At 45.1% G+C, this 20,483-nt stretch overlaps 1 protein-coding gene across 10 annotated transcripts in view; it reads left to right on the top strand.

Annotated features, from left to right (window-relative positions):
• Positions 1–361: 361 nt before the first annotated feature.
• Positions 362–20,483, top strand: part of PTPRT (protein tyrosine phosphatase receptor type T) — a gene marked incomplete at both ends in the record, with an annotated part of 1,101,453 nt that continues 1,081,331 nt past the window's right edge. For all 10 annotated transcript variants that reach the window (XM_079719321.1, XM_079719325.1, XM_079719327.1 and 7 more), the window contains one exon: positions 362–449. In XM_079719321.1, coding sequence (XP_079575447.1) covers positions 362–449 — 88 coding nt within the window. The remainder of the gene's footprint in view (positions 450–20,483) is intronic.

The following is a 20,483-nucleotide window of genomic DNA, read 5'->3' as shown; positions in this document are numbered from 1 at the left end:
CGCCCGGCCCGGCGAGGGAGCGCTGGGAGCCCGCGTGGGCCAGGCGCGGGCGTGTGCGAGGCGCGGGCGTGCGCGCGAGGGTGTGTGCGCGGCCGAGGCGGAGCGTCGGGCGGGTGGGCGGTGGCGGCGGCGGCGTTAGGACTCCGGGGACACCGCCCCCCGCCCCGCATCCCGCCCCCGCCCAGCCTCCCGCCTCATTTCGCGCGGCGCCTCGCCTTCGAGCGTAGCGGCGCCGGCTCCGCGAGCTCAGCGGCGCGTACCGCCTGCGGCCGCGCCGACGATGCGGGGCCGCCCCGCGCCCACCCCAGTCCCGGCCCCGGCTCCGGCCCCCGCGGGAAGGGGCTGAGCCACCGCCGCCCGGATGGCGAGCCTCGCCGCGCTCGCCCTCAGCCTGCTCCTGCGGTTGCAGCTCCCGCCGCTGCCCGGCGCCCGGGCGCAGAGCGCCGCAGGTGAGTACGCCCCCGGCCCCTTCTCCCTCCCCGGCGCGTCCGGGCGCCTGCCGCCGGGCCCCGAGAAGAGAAAGTTGTGCAGGCTCGCGGGGGATGCGGGGGGCGGCTGGCCGGAGCCCGGGTTCCCGACTGCAGCCGCGGGCAGCCGTGTCCAGGCGTTCCCGGGCCAGCGTGCCCGGCCCCCGGCGTCCCTCGGCCGGCCGCGTTCGGCGAAGTGCGCCGCTTTACTTTCCTGCGGACCCCCCGGCCTCGAGTAACTTTCCGCGGCTGTGGCGAATATTTCCGCTCGCCGCCTCCCACTTGTCGGAATCTGTCACTTGAGTGTTTGGGGCGGCGAGATGGGAAGCGGCATCGACGCCCGGGGTGGAGCGTCCTCTCCCCGGCAGCCTCCTGGGCAGCGCGCGCTTTTCGTGGGGAGGACCGGTCGCCAGCAGGCCGAGGCGGCCAGGGCGGTGGCTTTTCTTGTCTCACAGGAGAGACAGGCGGCCCCAGACTTGCTCTAACCACGCTGCTTCCCTGAGCTTGTCCTTACGCCGCTGAAGGCACCGTGGAGGTGTTGGTGTTAACGATCGAGACGGCCATCCCTTCTCCCTACCCCGTGGTTCTTATCCGAAGCAAACGGGCGCCCCTGTTAAGGCCCTTCAGGTGGAGGGGATTTGACCTGTGAGTGTGTCTGCTCCAGAAAAGTTTGGGGGACTCGCATTTGGATTTGACCACGGGGAGGAGGCGAGCAGAGGTAGTTGCCCCTGTGTGTGTGTGTGCGTGTGTGTGCGTTTGCCCTGGCATGCTACTAATGGCAAGTTGGCATGCACAGGAGGCCACCAGGATCCGGGATCTTACACATCTCCAAAGCCCACGGGAGGCAGCTTCCAGCCCTGAGCTCCCAAAGAGTAGGCGGTGGGGGAAGGAGAAAAGGGAGAAACGGGTGAAGGTATGTTTCCAAGTTCAGAATCACCTTGCAGTTTCCAATTAGCTCAGGTGTGACCACTCTGAGGAGAGATTGCTGGGATCACGGGGGCAGGCTGAGATGAGCTAGTGGGACTTAGAAAAAGATTCGTTTTGGATTGATGAGTAACAGCTGTGCCCATCTATTATCACGCTGAAAGAAAGAGAAGGGAAGCAAGAGAAAGAAACTGTGGGGGAGTGTAACCTCTTTAAACAGGCTGCTTCTGAGGGTAAGAGCTGCTGGAGTGACATTCCACTGGAAATGCACTGGAGTCTTCCTTGCTCCAAAACGGGAACTGAATATGGGACTTCTGCGAAGGAACAGCTTGTTTCGTGGCTGGGAAGTAAGGCGACTCGGACACTTCTTTTGAGGTGTGTGAAGCTGAAAGGTTGGTTTAGCAAGTAAGAGAAGAGGGACAGCCACACATCATTCTGAAGATGGTGCACAATTCCTGTTTTCCTCGTTTTGGGTCTGTGTTAGGTGTGCTAGGGCAGGGAAGGAGGAGGATGCTTCGGGGCAGTCCTGGGGACCAGGCATCATTTGTGACTTAAATTTTTACTATCCTCCAAGGCCTGGCCGGCCTGCCACCCATGAATAGTACTCAGGTTTCCGCGACAAGAACCAGTGTCAAAAATATTCCTCCACGGGTCTCAGAGCGTTCTTGGATGGCGTGCGGTAAAACCGTACGGGCTTGGGAAGCTGCCCGATGCTAAAAGCAAGCCGGCTCCGGATGCTCCCGCCAGGTGGCGCTCGCCCACAACTGTTAAAATGCAAATCTAGTTGCTTTTATCTCCGGAATAGAACTTCTTTTCAGTTTTTAAGTGAGTAATGTGTTTATTCAGCAGCCTTTTGTTAAAACATTTAGAGAAGTGTGAGGAGCAAGCACCTTTTCTTTGTTTGCTCTTCGGAACCCAGGGGAAGGAAAAGCAATCCTGGAGTACAGTTTGGGAAGGAATTTAAGGCACCATGTTTCTTTTGATTCGACCTGAGCTGAGTGGCTTCTGCAAACCTACTCTAGTGTATACTTAGCAAGTGGCTGCGTTTGTTCCAGGGGCTCCTTAAATGAGGGGGGGACGACTAACTTGTGTTGGAGATATGATGCATTCTAAGCCTCACTCATTTGTAAAAATGGGGATTTTCTGTATGTATCTATTCTCTCCTTTCTGGTTTAATGCTAACTAGAACAGTTAATTATTTTGTCCAGGTTTCTAACATCTGCACTTGTAGATGCAGGAATGCTGCAAATGCTGACTTTTAAAAATGGACTTATCTTCTTACTTTATTTATAAATGCAGACATTGTTGGAACCCAAATCTAAATATGACTATAGTTTGATTTCTTTGAAAGAATCTGATTTAAAACTTTTGGCAAGTTTTGGGTAAATAATACGTTTAAAAACTCAGTGGTGTGCTCTCCATATTCTTTTAATCTGAAAATTCTCAGTCTCGAAAGCAATTTCAGTTTGTAAGCTTACATCCAGGACACAGTTGGGGTAAAATATTTTGCTGTAATGTGTCAGTCACAGTGTCCAAAAGTCAGTGGTGAAAGCTTGTCATCATGGCAATTTCCTTCTTGTGAGATGTGTTTCATGAGCCAGGATTATTTTTGTAAGCAATGATGGCAAAAAAAAAAAAAAAAAACAACCCCCAAAACCACAGTTAAAATCAGCCTCTGAAAAGTGTGGCAAAAACATGATTTGGGATGAGGAAAGAAGGAAACAGTTAACCAAATGGATAAGGGGATAACTCGTTTATTTACTAGTGGGTTCCAGCATCCGTACATTGAGAGCAAAAATGGATCTGAGAGGGACTGACTTGCCATCGCAATTGTTAGTGATGTAGTCATTTAACTCAATAATCATTGCCACATACCTCTGGGGAACTGTTAGCAGTACAGTCTCATTTTACTTTCTCTCCTGGATTGCTTGATTTGTTTCCTAATAAAAGAACCATTAATGTGCAAACCTGGCTAGGATTCTGTTTCAGCAACAATCACAAACATGTTCATAGTGAAAACAGACCACCGTCTTGGGTTACAACCCACTGCCTTTCTCCTCTCCTTCTTTTCTTCTTGCTTAGCTCCTGCAGGCTCCAGGCTGCCAGCTGAGATGGCATCCTCTGTAGTAGTTAACTGTCACCTTTCAGAGCCACAATCACAGGACATTACATCATCATTTTTTTGAGCACGGGATACTCCCATGACTCTCTGGCAGCGCGTTGCTGTGGAAACAAGAGCAATGCCATATAGACAGTGGGTCCTTGATACACAGTTATTGATGATGATGAAGAGATGGTAGAGTCTCGTGGCACCTGTAATGGGGGACGGGGGGAGTTTAACTCGGGAGGCAGCCTGATTGAGCAAAAAAGAGTATGAGCTTTGGAGTCTGAAGTCCTCAGTTTGAATTGCTGCCCCTGCCTCTTTCCAGCTGTGTCAGCCTGGGCAAGTCGTTTACTTCTCTAATCCCCAGCTTCTCATTTGTCAGGTGAGAATGATGATAGCTGTCTCACTGGATTTTGTAAAGACTAGATAAGATGATGCATGAAGAGTGAGTGCATTGTACTACTTTATCCTGAAGGGGAGCCTTTTCTCTTACTTGCCCTGGCATTGATGCATGTACACAGGCCAAGGGGGCACTGATGTTAAGCTCAGTTACGAATTGAAAATTAGATGGCTGGGTTTTGGTGATGATTTTTTAGTGTTTCTCTTTTCCTTCTTTATGGGGGCTTGATTCTCTGCAGCCACTTTTAGAAAGAGATTTGGAATGAAACAGGTGATACTAATACATTTGGCCATTCAAAGGTTTAGATAGGCGTGTTTAGTTCCAAGCATGTTTTACCTTGTAAATGAGAACGGATGGAAAGCAGAGTGGTCTCACATTGTAACGGGACAGTGTTCACGTACGTCTTCCCTCCCTTCCTACCCCCCTCCTCACACTGTCTTCCTTGCCTCCCGGCTCTTCCTGCTGCTCTACTGCCATCTTTTACCTAACCTAGAAATCAAGTGCGTGGCACTCTGGGGCTGTGAGGGGAAAGATGCTTTGTGCGCTTGACAAATAAGCAAAGACTAAGTAAACACATAGAGGGCTGTGGCGGTCCAATAAATAAAAAAGCTATGAGATTATTGAAAACAAACCATGCCTGACAGTTGTAATAGCATTTGCAGGCACATTACGGAATTGGGGCTAGGAGGCAGCACCATGTAGATATTAGAAAGTAGTTAGAGTGTCTTGTGAAATCTTATAAAATGGATTCAAAGTGGTTTGGAGAGGAAGAATGCTGTGGGTTTTCTATGGATTAAGAGCAGTCAGATGCAGCCAAAGGGACAGCAGGGATCACTAGTGTTGTGTGCAGGTGAGACAGGGTGACCAGAGGGGGTTATGGGATTCAGCAATGGATGTGGTCTTGCTGGACACACACTTATTTGCCTGAAAGAGGGAGAAATGACCATGATCATATTTATTTATTATCCATTGGTAAGAGTTGCAGGTTCTAGAAAAGATACAGAGGGACGCAGTGAGGAGGCGAGGTATAGATCCCAAGGGATCTGCCAGCAGTCAACTGTGAAAAATGGGAATTAATGTGTCAAAAAGGCAGAGTGGTGAAAGGATGAGGAGCCACTGAGAACAGTGGTTCTTTGGCCTGTTTTATTTCAAAATGTCAGCGTTGTTTCCCTTGGCACATCCTAGGTACTTACCCAGGTGAGGGCTGCTCAGAAACCCCACCAGATCCACCATCAGACTAATGGGTGACTAATAAATTGAAGTGAGTCTACAGTGTTACAGACAATTTTTTTTTCACACTCTAGTCAAGCTGCTGAAGTATATCTGACACACACATTCACTGGTGCACAAGTGGAACAGATAGAAAGTCTTTCCAATTTCTTGAGTATTCAGCTTACAATCTTCATTTGATGCTGGAGGGAATAAAAAATGGTGACACCACTTTGGTAAGTGGTTTGGCAGTTTCTTTAAAAAGTTAAACTTACACGTGCCATAGGATACAGCCATTTCACTTCTAGGAATATACCCAACAGAAATGAAAACATATGTCGACACAGAGACACGTACGTGAATGTTCATAGCAGTGTTATTCATGGTTGCCAAAAGCTGGGAACAATCCAAATGTCCATCAACTGGTGAATCCGTCCAGTAGAATACTACTAGCACTAGAAGGGAATGAACTATTGATAATATGCTACAGCAGGGATGAACCTCAAAAAACATCACACTAAGCAAAAGAAGCCAGTTACAAAAGATTACATATTGTATGAAATATTCAGAAAAGACAAATCTGTGGAGACAGAAGGCAGAACAGTAGTTGCCTGGGGCTGGGCATGGGAGCAGGGATTTGTAGCAAGTGGGCATGAGAGAACATTTTGGAGTGATGAAAGATTTGAAAACTGGAAGGTGGTGATGGTTGAGAAACTCTCTAAATCCCAGCTCCCTGCTTGTGATAGGAACTTGGTAAGTTACTTCACTGTTCTGAACCTTTATCTCTGCATCTGTAAAGGGGGCCCACCAGTGCCTTGGTGCTGCCAGAGCCAGAAGTAACTCCTGTAAATTGTCAAGCTTGGTTCCTGGCACAAAACAGGCACCCAGTAAGCGGCATCACTCTTAATTGTGCCTTACCAGTCTCCAGAAGAGTTTGTTGCATCCATTATTTGCAAGGCGTTATTTTTGGTTTGTCCTTCCAGCCCTCTTGTTGTAGGCTCTTTAGTCTGTGAGTTAAATCAATGAGCTGACGTTTCTTCCCTCTCATCAGTTTGGCAAAAAGGAAAAAGTTTAAGACTCTCAGGTTTTGATAAGGATCTGAGCAATTAGGTGGCTTTGTTCACTGTTGAGTAGTGACTATTGAAACAGCTCTTTTGAGTGCTCATTTGGCAATATCTATAAAAATTGAAGATGCGAAGGCTTTGTGCCTGGAGTGTTTTGGTAGGGTTTGGATTGCGGGGGTCGGGGAGGGAATAGACCGTTCATTCATTTTCTTTCTCATTAAGCCAAGGATGTAGAAATTTAACAGAAGGGTGGAAGGCCCCTTGCTTGGGAGCAGATACAACATGCTTTTGGCCCACCGGTAGTTCATGTGCTGCTCTTAAGATGTTTATTCACCTCAAACATTCTGGACATCATGACACTTGGCCTCTTCCAGGGGAGGACGCAGCGCTGTCACCCACATTCTAGCTCCAATTTCCCAAGACCCTGGAAAGCCTGTTCCTCTCGGATCACCCAGACTTAACTTTACTTTCCTTTTATCCCAGTGGTTCTGAAACTGATCATGAGATCACAAACCCACTTCTCTTGATCCTCCTGTAATTCATAGTGGGTGGTTATTAATCTTTTAAGGGTCATGTATTTGTCTCTTTGGAACCAAGCATGAATTCATGAATTCATATCAGCAAGGAGAACTTTTTAAAGCCTGCTTAAAGTTTAATCCTCACGAATGGGGTGGCTTTGAATGGCCTGTACTTGCTCTTATGGATTATAATTATGACGTTTCTGCTGCTCAGTTGATCACAAGTGAGTCATTGGGAGCCCCGTTAAACCAGAGCCTTTTTCACCATTTTCAAACATCTTTGAGAGCATCCTGATTTTTCTGTGACAACAAGGAACTTCAGGCTTACCCCTAGGCTTTCTGTCCCAAACATGTAGTCAGTTATTTAATTTTTTAAAAAAGAGCCCAGAGGGAAGAGATATGGGGACATATGTATATGTATAACTGATTCACTTTGTTATAAAGCAGAAACTGACACACCATAGTAAAGCAATTATACTCTAATAAAGATGTTTAAAAAAAAAAAAAAAGAGCCCAGATCCCTTTTTGTGGAGACATCAGAACCCGAGCTGCACATGGTTAGGTTTTATTTGAACACTGGAAGAGAATAAAACAGGGGCTCTTGGTAATGTTAGGGATAGAAAAAGATATTTTAAATAGCATGCCTTTATGACCATTTATCTCTTTGTTTTTTTTAAAGTTCATTTGAACATGAGAACTTATTTGTCTAATTAAAAATAGTTTTGTCGTTGTCAAGGTATGTGCTTACATGTGAGTATAGCCTCGAAGTTGATGTCACTATTCCTTCTTAAGCATCTTGGAATTGGCCCCTAAGTGCACAGGTCCAGATGATTCTCACCTGTCAGTTTGTTGAGCACCAGCTTTCTAAAATGAAGAAAAAGAAACATATCCCAGTCTCATCCTAAGGCAACTTGGTGAGTTGTCTATTGCCGTGTAACAGGTTGTCCCCCGAAACTCAGTGGCTTTATTTTCTCACAATTTTTCTTTGAGTCAGGAATCTGAGTGGCACAGCTGGGTTCTCTGGATCTGGATCTCTGCAGTCAAGATATTGGCTGGGGCTGCAGTCAACTCGGCTCGAATGGGGAAGGGTCTGCTTCCAAGATCACTCACTTGGTTGTTGGGAGGATTCAGTTACTCATGGCTGTTGGACTGAGGGCCTCAGTTCCTCATGAGCTGGAGAGAGGCCAACTGTGTTCCTTGCCAAGTGGGCCCTCCATCACAACATGGTTCCTGGCTTCACCAGAGTGAGCTATTGAGGGGACAGGAGAGCGTATGAGCAAGCCGGAAGTCAGTCCCTGTCACCTCATTTTGGAAATGACATCTCATCACTCTTGCCATCTTCAAGTAAAGTCACTAGATCCCGCTCACCCACAAGGGGAGGGAATCACACAGGGGCTTGACTGCCAGGAAGTGGGGATCTTTCATAGCCACGTTAGGAGCTGCCAACCACAGGAACCTCAAATAAATGACACGCAGTATAGGAAACCCTTGTATCTTGGGGAAGAACATACAAACGTCACTTTTAAAGTGTGTTCATATCTTTTCATTCTTTTTATTATTTTGGGCACCAGTATCAGTGTAGTGTCAAGATTTCACTCCTTAAAGGACTTTGAGTAGAGAGATTTATTGTCTCATAATTGACTTAGCTTAAATCTTAAAAAAGTTAATTATGAAGGTCAGAAAGTAAAAAAATGAATTAATATGAAGATTCGTCAGAAAACTTTTCAAACTTTATCCTAAAAGTTGAAGTACTGTGTTTTTATAAGACTATAAAACGTTCACACTAGTATGTAGGTTCCACAAGAACCATTTTATAATAAACACTAGTAGTTTAGGGCTATAATAAAGTTTAGCTAAAATTTACTATTTTTATTGCATATAGATATCCCAGTTAAAAAATTCAGTACTTAATATTTTAGACCTTTTCGACCCATGTCTAGAGAGTTTTATTTTCACATAAGACTAAAATTGATAATTTTTAAGTTACAGTGATTGAAAGTTTAATGTAAATATACAGATTATTATATGGATCAAAACATGTCCTGCATGTACGTTTAGTTTTGATTGCTGAGGCAGTAGTACAGTCGTTACAGAAGAACTTCAATCACGGTATTTTTTTAGGTGACTGTGGTTGGGGCCCATGAGATCTTCCAGGAAGGATGGTTTTGTCAAAATCCAGATGCACTGACCAGACATTGGAGTTCCTGATGGGGATGTGCTCCAGGAATTTACCTGTTACTCAGGTTACCTATTTGCTTGGCAGTGGTTCCAGAGGTCCCCATTGTGCTTTCCTAGGCAGTTGTAAGTAGGTGGGAGGGTCACCAGTTTATGATGGACCCAACCACAAGCTCTTTTGGATTCATCTCCATAAGGTGACCTTGAGGAAGGAGGAAACCAAGACACCTTGAGTTTGCCCTTTATATGCCTTGGGGAAGTGCTTGTCTGGGTTTCACTTTCAGGGGCTTGGACTTTTGAGCAGCTTCTCATTTATTCATTGTCATCTTCAGTCCTGCTGAGTCAGGCTGTGCAAGGTTGGGTGCCAGGCACCCCTCCTGCTATGAGGGAGGTGAGGGCATAATTGTCCTAGGTGTCTAGGTCAGGGCTGCTACACGTGGCTCTGTGGAACCTGCATAGCTGTACATGCAGGACTGGGTCATTCTGCTCCAGTGAATCAGCTTTGAGTTCAAAGCTATTTCCATGTTCAGTCTCTCTCCTATTTCCAGAACCAGAGCCCCAGATATTTTTAACTATTATTTTTTCTTTCTTCTGCCAAATATTTTCTGTTTACCATCTCTGCACCTGTTACATTATCTTTTTACTTTTTGTTATAGGAAATGTGTGCACTGGGTTGGGGGAATGGTTTTCAGCTCAGAAACTTCGGAAACTAAGACTTTAAGCAAGATTCTAACATGTCTCAAACCAGGGCTGGGGAGGGATGGGGTGGCGTGGGAGGAATGATCAGTTATATTCAGAAGCCAGGAGCATGGCCAGCCTCTTCCCTGTATCTCAGCTGACTCCAGTTTAGGATGGTTATCTTCCTCTAAACACATTGTTTGGAACAAGGCAGAGGGCAGTTCTCTAACACTTGGGCTGCATTGTCTTGAGGCCCTTTAATTTGGATTTATGGAGGAACTGTGGAATCTCCTGGAAAAGAGGAAACTTGTAGTTTCCAACTGTTGAGATGCTCAGTTCAAACATGCAGACACCTTAACTGAACCCAAGTAACATACCACTCTTGCTTTAAACAGAAGTTTAAAAAACTTTCTTGGAGGGGTGTACTTATCAATGCAGAATTTTCCCTTGCAATTAAATCTTTAAAATTTTCTGTACAGAGGATGTGTATTCCAAGTATAGCATTATTTCTGGGACTTGACCCCTTGAACACGATTTTTGGTGTAGGAGTCACCTGAACAAATCCCAGAGTTCCAAGGTCACTACTGTGTGTAAAGATGTACACATATTTTCTTTATTTTTATTTAAAAATTTTTTATATTTAACTGTAGTTTTCTTTTTTAAACATCTTTATTGGAGTATTATTGCTTTACAATGGTGTGTTAGTTTCTGCTTTATAACAAAGTGAATCAGCAGTATATCCCCATATCTCCTCCCTCTTGCGTCTCCCTCCCACCCTCCCTATCCCACCCCTCTAGGTGGTCACAAAGCACCGAGCTGATCTCCCTGTGCTATGTACACATATTTTAAAATAGATTTTCTTAGTTTAACTTGGGACTGTTCTCCTTATTGGTCACTATTTTAGTGAAGGTTGATGAAGTCAGAACTCCCTTACCTTTATTATCTTTACATCTTTTTGCACATAAAATGTTCAGCATACATTTAAATTCACTTGTATGCAGAAGCACATTGTAATTGCTTTTACCTGAGAATTGACTTAGCAATTCTTAATTCCATTCTCATTTCCTCGTACCCCCCAAACCTCAGCAGCTATCATTTGTCATTGGAAAGTTGCTGACCACCTGTTCCACCTGGAGCTCTAGGGGTCCTTGGTACCACCCCTGTTCTAGCCTGCCTTTTCAGATGTCTAATTGGGGGCCATCCCTTTGTGATCTGTAGGTTTTGGTTCAAATCTGACATTTCCTTCTTTTGGGGTCTCAACTCCCTTTGGAGATTCTTAGTTCTAGCTACCGTTTTGGCTCATATAGAAGGTTCCAGGAATTATGCCTTGGGCTCATTGCCCTTGGCTCAGCCATCTTTTACTATATGCAAGGTCCAAATGGTATGAGGCAGAGGAACAGTGAAGGAATTCCACTTGGCTCAGAGCCTCTCACAGAAATTCTCACGTTTCAGCATGTTTTACTTATTGTTTCCTACTTTGGCATTCTGATCTCAGAGTAAAATCTGGCCATGATAGTGAGCACAGCATGCCTGTCCCATTTCTGACACCAGTGGCGTAATTAAAATGGATTACAAATTATCTGGCAGAGACCTTGTATGTGCTCCAAACTTCCATAAATTCCTGATTTATTTAGCTAAAGATACAGGATATCATGGAAGTGAGGTGACTACAGAGAGATGAAGCAGATGTGGTGTCTTGGCCTGACCTTTTCTGGCCTCTTGGTTCCCCTCATGGGGTGCATACTTGCTGGTGACATCTTCAACACTGGCAGAATCCTGCTTATGCACAGAAGCAGCCCAGTTTTTGCTATGCATAGCATCTTGGAAGATCCTATACTAAAAATATGAGCATTTATTAAGACATATTTACCAATATTTACAAATAGGTTCTTCTGGTTCATGAAGCAAACTCAGCATCTGCAAGGCCACATCCTTTCCTGTAGGAAGAAAAAAGAGCCGATTTTATGGATGTAACAATCGAATATTGTATTAATAATCACACTGTATGTTTATGTTAGTATAAGAAGCAAAATGGTAGGCTACTCTTCGCAGAATAGGTATAGAGAGAAATGGAATTGAGATGGTAGATAAATGGCATTTTGGCTTTAATTTGTAATATTCTATTTCATTTGAAAAGGAGAATACATTTAAACTTTGTTAAAATTAGTTGATAATTCTTGATAGAGAAGAACATAGGTGTTAATTATACTTCTCTTTGTAATATTTCTGCATTTCAATTATTTCCTTAAAAAGTGATACCCTTGCAATTTAAGATTTGTTGTAAATTATAGGGATTTTAAACATATGAACTGTTCCTCAATCATTCTTTCAAAACAAATTGAGGTCTTATTTTCTTTGTGGAAAGCTGCCTTTCAAAGTCTGTAATGAGGATTCCTTTGGGGAATTCTAAGACCCCTGCATCTGGTTAGAAAGAGCAAAGGAGAGAATTGTGTTACAGGTGTAGGGAGGCACTTGAGCATGAGTGACTGGGGCCCCGATGGAGGGGCCTTCTTAGGCATCAGTGTCCATCTACCTCCTACACCGTCTCTCTCCTGGGGTCTCATGGAGAAATAACAGAGATTCTTCCATGGGGCAGCCTTTGGGTTTGCTTGAGGCCTTGGGTTTGCTTGAGGAGGGTACATTTGACACAGAAGAATAATGTTCCACAGTCTTTTCAGTGTTTAGAGATGCTGTGAACCTAGGCACAGTTTTCCCATCTGTAAAATGAGAAGATGACTTTGGTGTTTCTTAAGGGCTGGAGTTCTAGTCTCTGACTTTAGGCTTTTGATAGTTTCCCCCTGAAGATCAAATCATTTGACATATTTTTTCTTCTTTTTTTTTTTTTGTGGTACGCGGGCCTCTCACTGCTGTGACCCCTCCCGCTGCGGAGCACAGGCTCCAGACGCGCAAGCCCAGCGGCCATGGCTCACGGGCCCAGCCGCTCCACGGCATGTGGGATCCTCCCAGACCGGGCATGAACCCGTGTCCCCCGCATCGGCAGGCGGACTCTCAACCACTGCGCCACCAGGGAAACCCCATTTGACATCTTTGATGGGGGTTAAGATATTAAAAATCTACCCTTTCCCGATGAATCAGTTTTGTTATTTGACACCATCCATAGTCTGTTCAAAAGGAATAAGTTGTGAAATCCCCAGGTCTAGGAGATGAAACAAACAGATCTGTTTCCAGGATTGTTCATTTTAAAGGGCGACTCCATTAGTCCAGATTAGAATATAACAGAAAGAATTTTCACTCTCCTGGGGTGAAAATTTCTAAACCCAAAAGAGCATACAGAGGAGCGGAGCATTTGGCTCCTGTTGGAATGGAGAGCAGAAAATACAAGGAGATGACGAGTCATTTGGTGAAATGATGGATGATAGGGGAATAATCATGGGCAACCAGATGTAAAAGTTATGAAAACCACAGGTGCACCGGGGTGTGTCTGCAGAGCCTGAAGGATTCAAACTGAACACCAGGGGAGTAAATAAAAGAGAGGAAATGACTGCCAAATAGGGAACACTAGCACTATTGTGTACTTCAAAAACTTAAAATGAGCCAGGCATTTTTCAAAGGCTTTACTAATAGTCACTTGTAGAGTCTTCATAACAGTCCTATGTTGTGGGTACAGTTATCATAAAAAAAAAAAAAATGAAGAACAGAGTGGTTAAGCCCAAGGTCGCACAGCTAGTGAGTGGGAGAGCCAAGGCTTGAACCCGAGCAATTTGAGGCTGGAATCTGTGTTCTTAGCCCCTGCTTCCTGCTCTCTGTCCGGTTTACTTTGTGCCAGGTGCTGTGCTCAATTCGTCCTTAGGGGAAACCCCTAAGTTTAGGTCCCACTTGAAATTCCTGGGTGGAAAGCCTTTCTTCAGAATTTTCAATGACAAAATTGCGGGGGAGTTCTAAGACTTCATTGAATTCTCATAACAATCTTATGAAGCAGGCACAACAATCCCATATATCAGGTAAGAGAACTGTTTTTTTTTTTTTTTTGCGGTACACGGGCCTGTCACTGCTGTGGCCTCTCCCGCTGCGGAGCACAGGCTCCGGACGCGCAGGCTCAGCGGCCATGGCTCATGGGCCCAGCCGCTCCGCGGCACGTGGGATCCTCCCGGACCGGGGCACGAACCCGTGTCCCCTGAATCGGCAGGCGGACTCTCTGGTTTTATGGAGGTTTTATGGTTTTATGAACTGGTTTTATGGAGGCTCAAGGGCTTGGCCACAGTCACACTTGAGTCATCTCATTTCAGAGTCCAGGTCCTTAAACACATAATGTTAAATGTTAGGAGACTTTTCCAAGTGGGGAAAGAAGCCCCTAAGAAAGAAGCCCCATCTTCTCCCCAAATAAGTCTCAACCATCCCAGTATCAAAAGAGGGTAACTCATAGAGAGGACCCTCATTTGTCCTAGAACAAAAGTTGGGCCCCTAGATGCGGCTGATTGCACATTGGGGGCTCAGCAGCTGAAGGTGCCACACTCCCAGGAACTCAGATGGGATGAAGGGCTCATCCCTGACTATGGTCTTTGGACCTCTGGGTCTCCAGCAAACACAGCATTTTAGGAAAACACTTTTTGGCTGGACATAGTTGATTGAATTAATTTAACCCACAGGATAGTCACCCTGTGGATTTAAGAGAGGTGATTATTTGAGTTTTACAAATGAGCAGCTGAAGCCTAAGCCATCAGGTGGGACTGCCTTTGAATTTGTAGGATGCACCATCAGCTGTTGAACGTCAGAGATTTTGCAGCAAGACTTTGGTTCTGAAATCTAAGGGCCTGTGTAATTTTATCTCTAATTTTCCAAAGGCACTAAATACCTCCCCATTGAATTTTTCATTGTGTGCCCTACAATAAAGAATGTGTAAATCCCTTCTCAATTTCTGCTCTTGTGACTGCAGTTTTTGAGCTTGGGTCCTGATGTGACCTTTTGGTAGTTCTTGGCTGTTTTTTATTGTGGAATCAGGTCTGGGGCAGGTGGATCCATCTGCTCTGACATGAAGGAAAGCATAGTGATTAAAAGTGCAGGCTCTGATCTCAGACTATGTGGGCTCAATGCTGTGCTACTTACAAGCTGTATGACCTTGAACAAGTTATTTGAGCCCTTTGAGCCTCAGTTTTATCATCTGTGAAATGAGGCTAATCATAGTAACTTGCTTGTAGGGTAGTTTAAGAAATCAATGAGGTGATGTATGTAAAATGCTTAGCCTGGGGCCAGGCTCATGGAAATTGCTCAGTAAAGGCTAGTCGTTCTTGGTGGTGATGCTGTTGCTGCAGAGTACTGCTGGAACTCAGCGGAGCACAGAATACATGGCGAGGGTGACCAGTTGTCCTGCTTTGTCCAGGACGGAGGTGTTTCCCAGCATGTGGGACCTTCAGTAGTAAAACCAGGCAAACCAGGATGAGATGGTCACTCCAGTGCCCATCCCAGGCCACAAAGCTTTGTTCAGAGTGACCTCATTGCATATGCTGTGCAGGTTCCTCGAAGTTGCATGTACAATTTCATATTTATGTAGCAAATATAAAAAGATTATCTGATATTTGACCTGCATTTGATAGATGTTACTGTAGGAAGAAATAGAATAGCTTTTGTCAGTTTCCAAAAATATCACCACTAGAGGAGGTGTCTGGGGTCTCCTGCTGTACCTCTCTGGATCCTGACAGAAAACAGAATTACACTCCAGTGTGTTGTGACACTTTAATGCAAGGACTGTACATGGCTAGGGCTAAGGGAAACCACAAGGGGTGCTGAGACATCTAGAGACTAGGAACAGTGGGAGATTATTAGTTTCCTTTAATTTGCAAAGGGGCAAGGGAGGGAATTGTGTTAATGGAGCCCTGCTTTGTACTGCTCCGAGTTCCAGGAGGCATGAATCCTTTGCCCTCTGGTTCTAATGGTGTTTAGCAGATGGGGAGCCCTGGCCGGAGATTATAAGGCAGGAGGAGAAGGCTTGGGGTATTTATCCTCCTCCCTTCCTGCCTCACTGCTTTCTGGTATGGCTCTATTCCTCAATGGCAGTGGTTCTCAAAGCGTGGTCCCCGGACCAGCAGCCTCAGCATCACCTGGGAACTTTTTATAAGTGCAAATTTTGGGGACCCACCACAGACCTGCTAAATCATAAACTCTGGGGGTGGGTAATCTGTGTTTTAAGAAGCCCTCTAGGTGACTCTGGCACATGTGAAAATTTGAGAACCGCTGGTCTAGGGAGCAGAGATATACCATTAATTTCATGTGGGGCCTTTGGCCAATTAAGTCCATTTTCTGGTTTGGAGGACCGTTTCTGTCTCAGCCAAATGAGAGGGAGCTTTGCCATCTCTCTTCATAGCATTTGATCCTCTTAAATAGTCTTTTTTTAAAAAAATTAAATAAATTTAGTTATTTTTGCCTGCGTTGGGTCTTCGTTGCTGCGCGCAGGCTTTCTCTAGTTGCGGCGAGCGGGGGCTACTCTTCCTTGTGGTGCGTGGGCTTCTCATTGTGGTGGCTTCTCTTGTTGCGGAGCATGGGCTCTAGGTGTGTGGGCTTCAGTAGTTGTGGCACGTGGGCTCAGTATCTGTGGCTCACAGGCTCTAGAGCGCAGGCTCAGTACTTGTGGCACATGGGCTTAGTTGTTCCGCGGCATGTGGGATCTTCCCGGACCAGGGCTCAAACCCATGTCTCCTGCATTGGCAGGCGGATTCTTAACCACTGCGCCACCAGGGAAGTCCTTAAATAGTCTTTTTATTTATTTATGTGTTTATTTTCTGAGTCTCTTCTATTAGAATTAACACTCCATGAGGGTCAGGACTTCGTTCTGTTCACTGCTGACCCCCTGTGCCCAGCACAGTTCCTATACGTGGTACTCCATGTTGGTGAATGAATGGATAGGAAGTGATTGCTAAGATCATTTTTAGCAATTTTAGTTTTAATGTGAAGATTCTGTGTTCTGTCTTACATAACAGTGGGTACTTTATCCTAAATCTGTCAGTCTGAAATCTCAACCTACAATTCCATTTTTTGTAAAAAAAGGAAAATAATAATTGATGAATTAAAGAAAGAATATTTAAAACACCCTCTGTGTGCCAGGGACCATGGCACATGCAGTATGTCACACATTCTTTTATTTAATCTTCATAAAGGCTCTGTGAAATTGGATTACTCTAAAGGAATGCTATCTTAGTGAAGCTGTGTGACATACCGAAAGTCACATGGCTGTTTTTTAAAAATTTTATTGAAGTATAGTTGAATTACAATGTTGTGTTTAATTTCTGCTGTACAGCAAAGTGACTCAGTTATACATATATTCTTTTTCATATTCTTTTCCATTATAGTTCATCACAGGATATTGAATGTAGTTCCCTGTGCTGTACAGTAGGACCTTGTTGTCCACATAGCTATTAACTGGCCAAACCCAGCTTTCAGTCAAGCTGTGTTCACTTCCAGGCCAGTATTGTTTCAATTTCAGAGCTGTGCAAGATTCAGAAAAATCTACTGAATTGCAAAGATTGATTACAAAAGAATAGTTTGCCTTGAAATCTGTTTTGTCTTGGGTCACTCAACATGTTGGAGAGAGGATAGGCACTGAAGTCAGAAAGACCTGAATTAAAATCCTGGCTCTTGCCACTTAATGGCTGTGTGTCCTTGGGTGAGTTACTGTATCTCTCTGAGCCTAGCTTTCCCCATCCGTCAGTAGGGAATAATTCTACCAGCCTGGCAGGGGTGGTTGCAACCATTTGAGATGATGCATATAAGATACCTGGCAAGTGATAATAGCAGTGGTGGTTTCTAAGAATTTTTTGAGAACTGGTAATTCATGTATGAATTGTAATAAGTCTCAGTTTCATCGGTGGATTTTAGAGTTTACTGTTCTTTATTAGGAAAAACTGATAATGTGACTTGAACTTGCAACAACCTCTGGAGATATTCTCATTCCCAGCTGGGCTGGCTGTGGGCTCAGACTGCCTGGGATCCCTAATCGTCTTGCTTACTTGCTGTAGGTCCTTGGGCAAATTAGTTAACCTCTCTGAGCTTTAATGTCTTTATCCCAAAATGGGGAATGATAGTACCTATCTCGTTAGACAGTTATGCACGTCATGTGAAATAACATAGGTAAGGTGGTGAATAAATAGCATGAAAATTATCATTGTTAAATGGGAGTTTCTTCTGCATATCGTATGTCCATGGTCTTGTTACTGTTGAATTTTAGACATGCAGATGCGTGTCTATGCACATAGGTAGGCATCAAGTAAGGTCCTACATAGAAACAGTAAATGGTAACTGTACACCAGGCATTGTGTAAAAACTCCTTTCTCCTCTGAAATCCTACTATTTAGAAGCCTCACCTTCTAGTGCGATGTCAAGATTTTGGAAAGAAGCTGAAGAGTCTCTGGGCTACCCAGTAGATGTTAAACCCACACACAGCTCCTGTCCGTTGCCTAAGGGAGAGCCCCAGACTCTTATGTATGATCCCAAGCCCAGAGAGTTTGGAAGGAAGGAGACTGGCTGCTTCAGGGAGACATGCTTGCCGTGGTGGTTAATAAAAGGCGTGATGGCCTGACTGCTAGAGAGGAGCAGGAGAACTGTAAGAAGCAGCAGTGAGATCTCAGTAAACTCAGTAGCTGGAGCAGTAGCACGTAGGCAGAGGACGCTCCCCTCCTCTGAAGGCCCCGAAGACTGCACCTTATTGCTTTGCTCAAGACGCCGTGGCAGTCATGGCAATTATGATGTCAGGATACAAAATTAAACAAAAAAAAATTTTTTTTTAATCCTAAGAATTAATACCCCAAACGCTGTCACTTTAAAACAAAATGATGTCAGGAGAAAGAACTAGGTGTGGGTTCTGAATACAATAACTGATCTTTTTACGGATAACCTTGAGTTATAAGAAAAGGCTAAATTGTTTTCTTTAATCCCATTATGCTACTTTGTAATGTTTTCTACAGTATTTTTAGGCATATCATTCCATTTTAATCTTTGCTCTTAATAAGTGCAACCACCTTTTTGCAGTTAAGAGGTTGAATCTTAGATGCAACAAAGGACCAACGCAAGGTCACACAGATGCTGAGGGTGGGGGGGCAAGGCCTGAAACCTGCTGTTTAGATTTTGAACCTGTGATGTGCACCATGGCCCCGTTCTATCATGTAGGAGGGCAGGGCAGTTTGTAGAACTTTTTTTTTTTTTTTTTTTTGCGGTACGCGGGCCTCTCACTGCTGCGGCCTCTCCCGCTGCGGAGCATAGGCTCCGGACGTGCAGGCTCAGCAGCCATGGCTCACAGGCCCAGCCGCTCCGCGGCATGTGGGATCCTCCCAGACCGGGGCACGAACCCGCATCCCCTGCATCGGCAGGCGAACTCTCAACCACTGCGCCACCAGGGAAGCCCTGTAGAATATTTTTAAAGACTTTGTAGACACAGCTCTTCAAGCGTCTGCTATGGTGGTTAGCATGACGCCTTCCGCCTAATGAACCCTAGGTTCAAGTATGTAGGAAATTGAATTAAAGAGCAAACCTTAGCTGTCCAGAAAGTTCTGATATTGTAAAGGCAGGTTTTCTTAGGAGCAACTGGAATGAAGGCAACGTGGGAGGGGACAGGCGGGTAGGAGGAAATTCATAAAGAGAAATACAGGTCAAAAGAGGGAGAGTCTGGAGGGACCAGAGGGCCTGGAATAGCATCGAGAGGCCGGTGGTGAAACAGGGTTGCCTGGCGTTTCCTCGGAGGAGTATGCTGCTGCTTTTTCTCCGACTCCTTTGATTTTGCTTGACCTGACTCTTCAGGGGAGCAAGTTTACAGCCTAAGGCTCTTAGTTAAAGATAACTTTTATTTTATTTTATTTATTTTTTGCGGTATGCGGGCCTCTCACTGTTGTGGCCTCTCCCGTTGCAGAGCACAGGCTCCGGACGTGCAGGCTCAGCGGCCATGGCTCATGGGCCCAGCCGCTCCGTGGCATGTGGGATCTTCCAGGACCGGGGCACGAACCTGTGTCCCCTGCATCGGCAGGCGGACTCTCAACCACTGCGCCACCAGGGAAGCCCTAAAGATAACTTTTATTTGGCATGAGAAATTCATGCTAGCATGGGAAAAATTGCTACGGACTAGAGATTTTGATAACAAACAATGAGACGATAGCCACGGAAGGATACCCTACCTCTGGCTTCCTCTGAGGCCAGTTCTATCCAGATGGTCTGGGAGGCCCGTGACTCAGAACCATCTGACTCCATTCCTGGTGTGAGGCACACGAGGCTGAGTGCCGTTAGCCCTTCCTCCCAGACCCAGAGGTGGCCATGCCACGGTTTGTGTTTCCTCTTTGTCACTTGCATCAAAGAGGAAGATTTAGCAAATGACGTCCCTTTGTTGGAGGAAAGAGATCAAGATGTGTTTAATGTAGAGATTCTTTGTTGTCTATTCTTTTAAATTGGTGAAAGCTTAGTGCAGTGCAGTTGGAGTTGTATGGAGAGTTGACAGCATGTGACTTCTGGATTAGGATGACTTGAGAAATTCAAATTGAAATGGACCCTGTGTTAGTTAACTATTGCTGCCTAAAAAATCACCACGAAGTTAGCCACTGAAAACAATACTTACTGAAACACTTAAGCAACTGACAGTGACATTGTTTATCTCACAGTTTCTGTGGGTCAGGAGTCTGGGCATCTCTGAGCTGGGTCCTCGGCTTAGGGCCTCTCATGAGGTTGCCATCCAGACATCAGCCAGGGCTGTGGTCTCATCTGAAGACTTGATTGTGAAGGATCTCTTTCTAAGCTCATGTAGTTGTTGGCAGCATTCAGTGTTTTTTTTTTTAAATTTATTTTATTGAAGTATAGTTGATTTACAGTGTTGTGTTAGTTTCTGGTGTACAGCAAAGTGATTAAGTTATACATATACATAATAGTTTGCATTTTCTAACCCCAAACTCCCAATCCGTCCCTGCCCCCCACCCTTGGCAACCGCAAGTTTTTTCTCTATGTCTGTGAGTCAGTTTC

The sequence above is a fragment of the Hyperoodon ampullatus genome (assembly GCF_949752795.1).
Source record: "Hyperoodon ampullatus genome assembly, chromosome: 14".
Taxonomy (NCBI): Eukaryota; Metazoa; Chordata; class Mammalia; order Artiodactyla; family Ziphiidae; genus Hyperoodon; species Hyperoodon ampullatus.
Note: the sequence above shows the minus strand (reverse complement) of the source record. Positions and strands in the feature narration are given on the sequence as shown.